This window comes from Coregonus clupeaformis, chromosome 1, assembly GCF_020615455.1.
Source record: "Coregonus clupeaformis isolate EN_2021a chromosome 1, ASM2061545v1, whole genome shotgun sequence".
NCBI classification, from domain to species: domain Eukaryota; kingdom Metazoa; phylum Chordata; class Actinopteri; order Salmoniformes; family Salmonidae; genus Coregonus; species Coregonus clupeaformis.
This window is the reverse complement of record NC_059192.1, coordinates 85621157-85633778: the sequence shown is the minus strand read 5'-3', so window position 1 is coordinate 85633778 and position 12622 is coordinate 85621157. Positions and strand designations below refer to the sequence as shown.

Here is a 12622-nt window from a genome sequence, read left to right as displayed (position 1 = left end):
GCCACTTTCTGCCTGTGATGGACAGAGGGTCTGAGGGATGAGAGGAGGTCTGGATGAATCTCTCTCTTGCTCTCTCTTTATGTCACCCAACCATTTCTCTCCGAAATTCCTTTCTGTCTTTATCCCTCTCTCTCACTTTCTTCATCTTTCTCTCTCTCACTTTCTTCAACTTTCTCTCTCTCACTTTCCATCCCTTTCTCTCTCTCACTTTCCATCCCTTTCTCTCTCTTACTTTCCATCCCTTTCTCTCTCTCATTTTCTTCATCTTTCTCTCTCTCACTTTCCATCCCTTTCTCTCTCTCACTTTCCATCCCTTTCTCTCTCTCACTTTCCATCCCTTTCTCTCTCTCACTTTCTTCATCTCTCTCACTTTCCACCCCTTTCTCTCTCACACTTTCTTCATCTTTCTCTCTCTCACTTTCCATCCCTTTCTCTCTCACACTTTCTTCATCTTTCTCTCTCTCACTTTCCATCCCTTTCTCTCTCTCACTTTCTTCATCTTTCGCTCTCTCACTTTCTTAATCTTTCTCTCTATCTTTTTATTTCTCTCTCTATTTATTTGTAATATATACTGTAGTCTAGACCTTTTTAGGTTGTTAAATCTGTGTCCACTCCTCCCAGACAGCTTTCCTAATCTCCTGTGCCACAAACAAATGCCAAGAGAGCAGCGAGAATAACAAATACATGACCCCTCCAACCCGACCCTCACACTAACCTATGACTAAGACATATTCACGCACTCTTAGTCTGTGTCCCAAATGTCACTCTATTACATTTATAGTGTACTACTTTTCACCAGAGCCGTAGGGTTCTGGTCAAAAGTAGTGCACTGTGTAGGGTACAGGGTGCCATTCGGGATGCTGTCTAAGACATATTCACACACTCTTAGAGAACAGAGGCAGTTGAATATTAAATGTTTCTTTATTATTAAAAACCACTGTGTTTTGGTTGGTATTGCATTATCATGTTTAAGTGTTTTAGCTTCAATCAAGGTGCTTCAAGGTGTACAGTATGAGTTATGACCAGTGAGGTTTCGTGTCCCTCTTACACTCTTTTTTTTGTGGTCTGTATTTCCCTCCAGCAGGCAGACGAGGTTGCGCAGACGGAGGGCTCTCAGCAGCTCCACCTGCAGCAGTGTGATTCGTCAGAGAAGCAGCAACCCAAACGGTTACACGTCTCCAACATCCCTTTCCGCTTCAGAGACCCAGACCTCAGGCAAATGTTTGGGGTGAGTAGCTAGCTATTACACACAAAATATATTGTAGTGACCTTAACCCAACACCTAGCGACTCGTCTAAAGGTTCGGACCTCTTGACGTAATGGGTAAGGTGATGGCTTGACAGTCGCCGGACCTGGGACTGTTGTCCTGATCGGGGCTACCACCCCAAATTCTTTACAATATGTGGCAAGTGATAAATTAGAAATACCTGAAGCTGAATAAGCATCACAAGGCCTAATTTCACTCATGCAATACCAAGGTTTATCAGTACACAGGTTTGACCTACTACAGTGGCTATGTTGGTGTACATACCAGATTGTGTGTTCTCACTGTTCAGAACGCACAGACCTGACAATGGTTAACAGAACACACCAGTCTGGGACCCCAGTGTTGAGCCGACCATGTCTCAATCTCTCTGCATGTGGTTGTGTAATCGTCCCATCTACTCTTAGCTCTACAGGAACATCAAGTGCCACTTTGAGACCGTCCCCATTAAAGACGTATTGGCCCATCACACCTTTTAGAGAGGAGGCCTAAATGATTCACGTCCTAACCTCCACATACCCTCTCCTCCTCAAATTAGAGACAAATATGAATCTTTCATCTCCTGGACCGTTACAGGGCCATCGTTCTTAACTGTTTCTTGGAGAGAGAGGACATGTCACAAGACATGTTTAAATTCCCAAGACTGTTGTAACGGTTCTCAGAGCATAACACGGTTCATTCACAGGACTGTTTTAGAATTACAGAATGATTCTAGAATATTTCTATTTTATTTTCTGCTTCGTGAAAGGCTTTGAAAAATGATTAATAAATATCTGAGAAGGAAATATCTGACCCTGTATTGTTAGTGGCAACTTCTTCTTACTTACTTAATAATTTTTGTTCCTGGAGGAACATAGTTCTAAAGATTTCCGACACTTCCAGTCTTGAGCTGCATTTCTTGCCTCTGGCCTTACAACCCAAACATCAACTTGTATCTACTCCTATGTAGTTGGAGTAGCAACTAGTGCAAGTCTGTCATGTTGTTTCTGAAGCGACTGCTTCTTATTCCAACAAAGTGACCAAGAGGTCCCCACAGGCATGCAGTATGACCGTAGAGCACAAAGTCAGCTAGCTTCTTCTCCCTGCCACATACTTTGTGCATGTATGATGAGCACAAGAAACAGAAAGCAAAGAAAAAGAAAGACAGAGAACACCAGGGGCTAGAACAATAAAGAATGACAGAGCGAGAGAGGACAGAAACAAACAAACAACAGGCCATGCAGGAGGGAGAGAGTGAGAGAGAGTGAAAGAGAGAGGAGAGACCCACTGACAGACCGTTCCCTAATGGCCCAGAAATAGAAACATTGTATCATGGAAATCCCCCCAAAGTGTTTGTTGCTCTATAGCTTGTTAAAACCAAACCAGTCTTTACAGTACAGTGTTTACTGGTGGCAGCCCATATATATACACTACACTCGACACTAACTTTTTAAATAATAGGAGGCTGGAGATTTCTCCCCTGGTCCCCTGGCTTCTCAAATGGAGTGGAACATCTGTTGCGTGCGTGCTTGTGTATGTGTGAAGGCCTGGGACTCTAACTCTCCAGTAACACTCCCCAGTCACTTAGTGAAGTCTCCAAGGCACTGAGCTCTGCACCACAATTAACCAGAGACACTGAGAGAGGAGAGAAGGATTAGAAGAGACAGAAAATCTGGTAGCACTCACTACAATCAGCGATGCTCAGAGCGCGTCTAACCCTGTTAACAGTGGGTCGCACTGACATAGGCCCTGAAGACTTGGTGTCAGGAGGACTGGGCTAGAAAAGTTGGTCCATCAAAACAAAGTCACATGTTTAGCCCTTTTTCTTGCACTTTAGAAACTGAGAAACTCAAACTGTCCACTTTAGGTTTCCCAGGCAAGTTTAGTCTTGAAAAGTTAACTAACCACTTTGGTTCTTTGGTTCAATACTACAGTTGCAGACAAGGCAGTTAAGCCATTTGGTTGGTTAGTTGTGGTTGTTCGAATGTCTCTAGGCTGGTGGGATAGGATACGAAGGGAATGTAGAAGCTTGTCAGAGTTTACGCACGCACACACACACACACACACACACACACACACACACACACACACACACACACACACACACACACACACACACACACACCTCTTTGTCGATGGTCCAGTTTCAAGGATTAATCATTGTGGGCAGGACTGAAGTGCTGCAGACCAGATTCCATCAGGGTTCTGCCATCCCCACAATGGGCTCTAGTACCGCCCTCTCCCATTGCCTGTAAATGCTGCAATGAGAGACTGGCTCAATCTGCCATTACGACTCCGCTTGAGCACCGCCACAATGCAAACAAAGGCAATAGCCAGGCATTATAGCAAATGGAATTTCCTTCCATTATAGCAAAAGGGGGATATTGGGATATTATAGAAAAAGTGAAGGCAATGATAAGGCATTGTTTTAAAGCCACACAAGGACGTTAAAACCAAGGGAATAATGCAACAATCAAGTGTTTTCTCAGTGGCTTCTTTTTAATGGTCCTTATTGTGACAATTTAGGTCCTTATCAGAAACTGGACAGAAATAATAATAATATAGATTAATAACTCAGCTGTGTGGTCAGGTGCTTCTACAACAGTATTTCTGTTACTTTTGAGTAATTTGTCATTTGTATTTCACCGGCCTGAACTACATCCAATGTATTTGGTAACAAGATACTTTCGAGACCTATAATTTGTATTTTCAAAAATAAATAAAATATAAATTCTATAAAAATTAAAAATAAATATATAGCGGTTCACAATTTTGTGGCCCCCTCTCACCCTGCATTGGTATCAGAAGTCTGCTAGCACTATGGTGTGCTAACTTACCAAAATGTGAATGTAAATGTAAAAATGAACACTTGCAAAGCATGCTGACTATTAGGGCTCTATTCAATCCGCATCACGGTTCAGCTTTACAGGCAATTTTCTCGCTTTAGCGGAGACTGCATTCAAGGTAAACTCTGCATATGTTGCCTAAATAGGAAATTACTTAAACATTTATTTAGCGGAATCTGATTCAGATTGAATAGAGTCATTCATATAATGAGCTCCACCCCCAAAACAAGGCCAATAATAACACCCAGTGTGCTTTGCAATTGTTCATTTTTACATTTACGTTTACACTTTGATCATTTAGCAGACACTCTTATCCAGAGCAACTTAAAGTCAGTGCATTCAACTAAGCTAGATAAACAACCATATATCACAGTAATAGCAAGTAAAACAAATTAAAATGTTACCGTTACTGAGAATGTTGTTTTAGTGAAGGCGTGTAAAATACCTCAACGTACCAGGATTTTATCAAACTACAACGCTTTGCAAAAGTTTTTTTAATGCATTAGTCTTTAGAGTATCTTGTATTTGTAACAAGATACATAACAAGAAACATTTTGCCCATCTCTGACAAGGACACAAAAAGAGGGAATATATAGAAATAATAAAATAGCAGGGGATCAATACACAAACTTATTTGAGTTTAATTCATAATTAGAAAAACACATTTAGGAGGAAAGTACAGCGATGAGTATGAGGGCTTAATGGTAGAGTGATAATTGGGATTCAAAGCCCCACTTCACTGATTCAATTCTCTCATTCTCTCAATGGCGTGTCAGAGATCTCTTATCTCAACGTCTGCATCCCAAATGGCACCCTATTAGGATGCCATTTGGGATGAACCCAAAGCTTAATACCTTGGATATATCAGCAAGGGGTTGAGACTTGCCTACATGCATTGAGGCCTCCTTTAGTATTAAAGTGTTTGATAGCTCTCTCAGAAGATCAGAAACTCTGAAGCTATCCAACTGGGAAACTCTGGAAGTTCGGGTGCTGCTTTCATATCTCGGAATGATCTGAAATATGAGATTCCAAATTCCAAAACACCAGGCACCTGGCCTTCAGATACAGGGAGCCAGGATGGCTTCCCACTAGACCCTAGCAATGCCCCAGTCGCTTCAGGAGCCTGTTCATTTTGCACCACACTGAGAGAAACAGGCTAATGTACTGTCCCCAGTGGCATCGCTATGTTTAATTAATAACTAGACACTTAGAGAGCCAGCCGCAAGAGGGTTCTTCCTGTCCCACTCCCAGAGGTAGGGTCCTAAATTAGTCATTACTGTACCGTGTGCATGCTCCCCCCGACACACAAACCTTTGGCCCACCTCAGCAGTGTGTGTGTGTGTGTGTGTGTGTGTGTGTGTGTGTGTGTGTGTGTGTGTGTGTGTGTGTGTGTGTGTGTGTGTGTGTGTGTGTGTGTGTGTGTGTGTGTGTGTGTGTGTGTGTGTGTGTGTGTGTGTGTGTGTGTGTGTGTGTGTGTGTGTGTGTGTGTGTGTGTGTGTGTGTGTGTGTGTGTGTGTGTGTGTGTGTGCGTTTCTCTCTCTCTCTCTGTGTACGAGGCGTACATCAACGGTCCTCTAATGGACTTTTAATGATACCTTCCTTCCTCTGCCTAATCACCTCTTTTAGAAGCCCCAGACTTCCAGGGAGAACCCCCATCTTTGCATCATGCTGCAGAAGCATTCCAAACAGAACAGGGAATCATGTCAGTCGGAAGCTTCTTACGTTCTGATTAGCCATTTTATTCCATAAGGCTCCATTCCATCCTGGTCCCTTGGATGTTCCACCATTTGGCCTTTGAGATTGTGTGTAATTATAATTCCTCCATGTAATTTACAATAACAAATCAGTGTAGAGATGAACATGTGTGCAGTAATGGTATCAGAGGGGGATAGATAGGACAGCTAAACCCATAGCTTCTATTGCAGTCTCCCCATGCTGCCAATTCATTAGTGGCCTGATGAAAGTACATTTACTACAGTGTTTATTTAGGAGGAATAATACTTTATTATTGCCTGTTAAGGAGTAGTTCCCTCTCTTTTTCTCTCTCTCTTGCTCTCTCTCTCACACACACACAAACACACACACAGAAAAATCACTTTGTTTACACTGCATTTAATCTGCACCCCAGGCCCATTAGCACAGGTATAAACTGTTACCATCGTTAGCATCATTAGCTTCTACAGAGTGTTGGGCTAAACAAGTCATTCACTATGAGAGGAGGATGCTACGAAGCTAACCAGTCATAGTATATGAGGAGCACCATCACGCTGCAGTGTGTGTTTGATTTACTGCTCCTCGCAAGGAAAACAGCTTTAATCTGAACTAATGGAGGAGACTGAGTCGAGCAACATCTGTGAGAGAACGGATGAATGTGAATTGAGGAGGAAGAGAGGAGGTGAAGGAAGTGGAGGAGGAAAGTGCTGCTGTGCGTGCCTGAATAAAGTGATGGAGAACCAGTGATGGAGAAAGGAGGATGATTTTTCTAACATTTCTAGTGTTGACTCAGGTGTTAAATTAACTCTGTAAGTGTTACATTAACACTCATTGGTGTAGAATAACCCGAGTGTTAGTGTTAATAACCAGAGTTATTGTTTTACACTGTGGAGAGTAAAGCAGTCCCATCAAAACCACACCCATCATTATCATATTTCCCAGCATGCTCTACTGCAGGTAAATGTTTAAGGATTGTTTATATTATATGTGTTTTGATTAATCTTTTGCTACACAAAGATAAATAACATGCATTTTTATGAACACATTTTTCTGAACTAATCCAGTTAGTAAGATTTATTCCACCCGCTGCTGAAGTGGTTGTTCCAGTTTAAATGGTTTAGGTAGTCTCCTTTTTCAATGTTAATGACCCTAACAGTCATTCTAAATGCAGGTTGTGGGCGAATGAAAATTCCAGCTGTTGGATATCCTAACTCTGGCTAGATTTCAATAGGAATTGTACATCACTTTACAAGCCAGCATAATATGACCTGTAAACAAGGACTTTCAGGCCACTGTACTAGGCTTAAAAAAAAAAAAAAAGGCCTTATGAGATATGTATTGTCTTGGGGCGTTTCATTTGAATGATAAGATTCACTTAATAACTGATTTGGAAAGGTGACAGGACTGAAAACTTATGAAATGAACAAACATGTCTCTGTCATTAGCAATTACAGTCATGGGTGGTAACTCTACGATTCACTCGAAAAGGCAAGGCACACTGGGATATTATATTGAAGGCGTGGCTTAGTGGGGGCTTGGCTTTCAGTTAGTTATTTTTGGCCACCCCTGAGTGGAAGTGTTGTACCAGTTTAACTGGTCTATGGTTATGTTTGAACATATTCAGAAGTCTTTGAAAAAGTGCTTACGTAAGAGAATGTGATACTAAACAGGTGCAAATAATATTGTCATATCTGTAAATCTTCAAGGGATCTCATCAATAAATAATGACCTCTTGGCGTAGGTTTTAATGCATAACAGCATTGGTGCAGACTATATACGCTTCCTATTCTTAGAAATACTAAAGGAGGTGTTATTGCGTAACACTATATAACAGCACTAAGCACATTGTGTTAATTTAACACTGAAAAGTGTGGACCTATATACACATTGGCCCAGTGTTACATTTAACACTGTCAGTTTTGAGTCGACCCTGGATAATTTGCTGTGTGGAGTTGGAGAATGCCTGCCTGAAGAAAGTGATGGAGAAGGCGTAATAGAGAGAGGAGGAGGTGGAGGAGAGTTCTTGCCTGAAGAAAGTGATGGCGACCGGACAAACTTTATATAGGGGAAGACGGGACTGTCTTTGATTTGAGTTAACATGCTACAGCACACACCTCTCTCTCTCTCCATCTGTCTCTCTTCCACCATCCAGGTGATCAATTCCATTGAGCTTGCGCTTCTGCTGAGTGAGGCGGGACAAGGCTGTGTGTGTGTGTGTGTGTGCGTGCATCCATGCGTGTGTGCCTGTGTCCATGCAACGTGATAAACAGCCTCTTGGCCTCTCTCTCTCCGTCCCTCCTTTTGTCTGACAGGGTAATTAGTTAGAATGAAATAATGTGGCCATTGTAGACAACAATTAACCGTTGCTTTCATCCCAGTCATTAGGAAGAGTGGAGGTTTTCTTTCATTCTGCTGTGTCTCTAATGATCCCGCAGCCTGCCCACTTGCCAGTTTGAATGTTTAAGCCCAGTTAAAACGCCTCTCGCACACACAAAGCGGACCACCAATTATGTGTTTTTGTCCTTTTGAGAAAGAAAGGAGAGGGATATGGAAGTGAGGGAGACATACAAATCAGTTGTTCACTGGGCCATGTTTTGCTTCTTTTTTTCACCCCCAATTTTGTGATATCTTGTCTCATCGCTGCAACTCCCCAACAGGCTTGGAAGAGGTAAAGGTTGAGTCATGCGTCCTCCGAAACACGACCCGCCAAACCACGCTTCGTAACACCCGCCCGCTTAACCCGGAAGACAGCCGAAACACTGTTCAACTGACGTCAGCCTGCAGGCACCCAGCCCATCACAAGTAGTCGCTAGAGCACGATGAGTCAAGTAAAGCCCCCACGCCAAATCCTCCCCTAACCCGGACAACGCTGGGCTAATTACACACCGCCCTATGGGACTCCCTGTCACGGCTGGTTGTGACACAGCCCGGGATCGAACCCAGGTCTGTAGTGACGCCTCAAGCACTGTGATGCAGTGCCTTAGACCGCTGCGCCACTCGGGAGGCCCGTGTGGTTTTTCTTATTTCCACTCAGTCTTAGTGGAGACTATCTGCAGTTAGATGGCTGGCAGGCCACAAACAGGCATAGGGCTCTTCACTTCTCTCCTCCTGCAGATTGGTGCTACAGCACTACTCCCCTCTCTGTTGTCCGTATGTACAGGGCGTTGCACAGACCTTTGGGGCCCCCGAAGCTCGTGGGCCTTGCGGCGGCAGCGGGTGTTTGTGCTACGCCAGTGGATGGAGTTGGGTCGGAGGGTGATGGAGGTCAGGGGTCAAACATGCAGCCACTTCTCTCTATGTCTTTCTTCCTCTTTCTGCTGCGCGTATCAGCCAATCAGAACTAATATTGATGATGATGTAAATCAAGTGTTAATTAAATGTTATGCAGCTGTCCCAGTACTGTTGATATTTTAACTAGGTAGCTAGCTACACACACTTGACCGGTGACCGCATCTCAAGCAATGCATGTTTGGAGACTGGGTGTGCGTAATCTCAGTATAGGGCAGGCTGGGAAACAGGCGCAATCGGGCGCACAAGCTCCGTACAGGGCAGAGAAACATATGCAACCATTGGACAGGGTGGCGAACTTGACGAAGTCACTACGACTTGCGGGCAATGGGTTCAGAACATCAACGACAAAACGTAATACAAAAAAAGTATATATATATATATATACCACCACCCAAAAGGGCACTTGGTGAGTGGCAGGGCAAAGAGGCATGTGGTGGGCACAGGTTGCCTCCTATCTGTGAAATTGGCTGTGTATGTACCACCATGTACCCACATACACTGACCTCTCCTTTCACCCTCTACTTACCTCTTAGAATCCAAATTAATGTATTTTTGGGCTGATGATTGTTAAGTTTCGTATGTTTGGGATAGTGGACGGTGGTAGCGTGTGTGAATGGGCTTTTCTCAATTGGCTTTGCTCAACTCCTGCATCCTCTCTCATGCCCTCTCTCGACTCCTTTTGAAAAGGTCTAAAGGCAATCGTGGTGAAGCAGCGCTGAGGGGGAATGTGGACGAAAATGTGCTTGTATGAAATGAGACTCTCCTTCTCCACTCACGCGTCATCGGGCAATTGATGTTTACAGGGGGTGGAGGTAGTACGGTGTGAGGTGCGGTGGAACACGCTGAGACGGTGACCTTGCCAGTGCTCTGCTGGCGCTACCTCAGATTAGATGCCATGTTTATTTATTTATTGAAATCAACTACTTGATTCAAGGTCTTGTTATGAAGAGACCAAGGCTGTGGCTGCATTTCCATAAGACTGGGGAGAAGAGGGTGGGGAGTAGGGAGAGGGTAGGTGGAGACTGGGGAGAAGAGGGTGGGGAGAAGGGAGAGGGAAGGTGGAGGTGGAGACTGGGGACTGGGGAGAAGAGGGTGGGGGAGTAGGGAGAGGGGAGGTGGAGACTGGGGAGAAGGGAGAGGGAAGGTGGAGACTGGGGAGAAGGGAGGTGGGGAGAAGGGAGAGGGGGAGGTGGAGACTGGGGGAGAAGAGGGTGGGGGGAGAAGGGAGAGGGGAGGTAGAGACTGGGGAGAAAAGGGTGGGGAGAAGGGAGAGGGGAGGTGAAGACTGGGGACTGGGGAGAAGAGGGTGGGGAGAAGGGAGAGGGGAGGTGAAGACGGGACTGGGGAGAAGAGGGTGGGGAGAAGGGAGAGGGGAGGTGAAGACGGGACTGGGGAGAAGAGGGTGGGGAGAAGGGAGAGGGGAGGTGGAGACTGGGGAGAAAAGGGTGGGGAGAAGAGGGGAGGGGAGGGGAGTTGGAGACTGCTACTGCTGCCATTAGAAGTGTGATCAGATAACGGCCTAGAGGATCCACCCGGCAACCACCCGGTGACCAGGCGAGATGATGACCAGTATGACAGCTAATTACGACCGTTGTATTCATCACCCCAGATAATAAACAAATGTATGGTTTATCATTAGCCTTGATGGGCTATTCCCTTCACTCCACCACTGCTCATTTCCTATTTCCTCTCTCTCTCTTTTTAATTGGGAAAGGGTTCTTGTGGCCTCTAAAAATAGGTTCATATAGCTTTTTATCAGGAGGGAACACAGAGAGAGGCGGTAGAAAGAAAACAAGATGATGACTGTCATTAAGACCACTGGTGCGTGCTGAGAGCTTTGCTATAGTATGCAGATTTACACACCAATGCTCATTAACGCTACGGCTCACATTACACTGCCTTTCTACCCTTAGCCGTGACGCAGAAAAATAAGTGTATTTTTTTATTACGAGAGAGAGGGAAAGAAACATAGCATTTAAAAGTGAATGGCTTTTTTATTAATCTCATTGTTAGTAGATGAAAGGAGTTTGTTAATTCAGAGGGATGAGTGTTTGACCTTTGCAGTCTAGTTTTAGCAGTGTTCGAGGTGTATGGTGCTGTGTGCTTTTTATTACGTTTGGGTTCACTGTGTAACGGAGTGTGCCAATGCCGCAACCAACCGGTCGAAACTCCTGCCAAATGTGACATGTTCTAATGATTTTCTCTTCTCTCTCTTTCTCTCTCCTGTCTCTTTCTCCCCTCTACTCTTTTCTCCCCCACTCTCTTTCTGCAGCAATTTGGGAAGATTTTAGACGTGGAGATTATTTTTAACGAGCGAGGCTCCAAGGTAAGTGTTCCGTAACTAGTGTCACTTCATCTCTCTCTCTCTCTCTCTCTCTCTCTCTCTCTCTCTCTCTCTCTCTCTCTCTCTCTCTCTCTCTCTCTCTCTCTCTCTCTCTCTCTCTCTCTCTCTCTCTCTCTCTCTCTCTCTCTCCAGGTCCCTACCTTCTCAGTGTAATAATTACTTGGCTCTCTCTGGCTCCTCTGCCTTCAGGCGACGTTCCCTAATGCACCCTCCTGCCATACATTGTGGCATACAGTACCACGCTGCCATTTAGCTCAATGCTGACACTTGCCTAGTTTCCATACATACAGCTTGTCCAGTAAGCTTCATACTGACAGTGTTAAACCTGACTTACTGAGCAGTATGACTTTCCCAACTCCCCTCCTTACCACTCTATGGTACAGTACTACTCACTTCTCAAACAAGAGTTGTCAGAGAGTACTTTTTTTTTTTTAAGTCTGTATTTTCTGCACCACCTATGCAGAAGGAGAATTACAAATACCCTTTTCCAAAGGAACCGGAAAACAATTCCTGATTACTTATCTAATTATAGAACAATAATCTAAGATATCCATGGCAACCACAGGTTGTATTATTCCACTACCCACAATCCTCTCCTTCTGCTTGGCATAAAATTAACCCACCTTAGCATGAATAAACAATCTATTTCCGTAAGAAGCTCTCTCAAATTGCATTCTATATGTTTTCACTCATTGAAGAATGCCCACTCCTCTCTCTCTCTTCGTGTAAGCTAATTACTTGTGCATTATAAAAAGGAAAAAACACAGTAGACTAAGACAGTGAGAGAGAGAGGACGAACTTGCAGCAGCCACAAAATGTGAAAAGGATTAATTTTGCCATCAAATCCCACTTTAAATGTATTAGTTGTGTGTTATTTGCATCAGGCAGTATACGCTGGGATCCCCTATACAGGATCACGCCGCAGTGGGAAGCGTCTGGTTCACACACATTATCTACCGTTCTGGAAACTTAAATCCGTTCTGGAAACTTAAATCCGTTCTACCTAATTTCTACCAGCATGTTAAATGTGCAACCAGAGGGGAAAAAACTCTAGACCACCTTTACTCCACACACAGAGACGCATACAAAGCTCTCCCTCGCCCTCCATTTGGCAAATCTGACCATAACTCTATCCTCCTGATTCCTGCTTATAAGCAAAAACTGAAGCAGGAAGCACCAGTGATT

The 12622-nt window shown here is 44.2% G+C and overlaps 1 protein-coding gene across 5 annotated transcripts in view; it reads left to right on the top strand.

Moving 5' to 3' along the window:
• The window catches only part of LOC121575703 (RNA binding protein fox-1 homolog 3), an 828711-nt gene that overhangs the window by 769837 nt on the left and 46252 nt on the right, over positions 1 to 12622 (top strand). For all 5 annotated transcript variants that reach the window (XM_041889006.1, XM_041889022.2, XM_041889013.2 and 2 more), the window contains 2 exons: positions 1082 to 1228; positions 11366 to 11419. In XM_041889006.1, coding sequence (XP_041744940.1) covers positions 1082 to 1228; positions 11366 to 11419 — 201 coding nt within the window. The remainder of the gene's footprint in view (positions 1 to 1081; positions 1229 to 11365; positions 11420 to 12622) is intronic.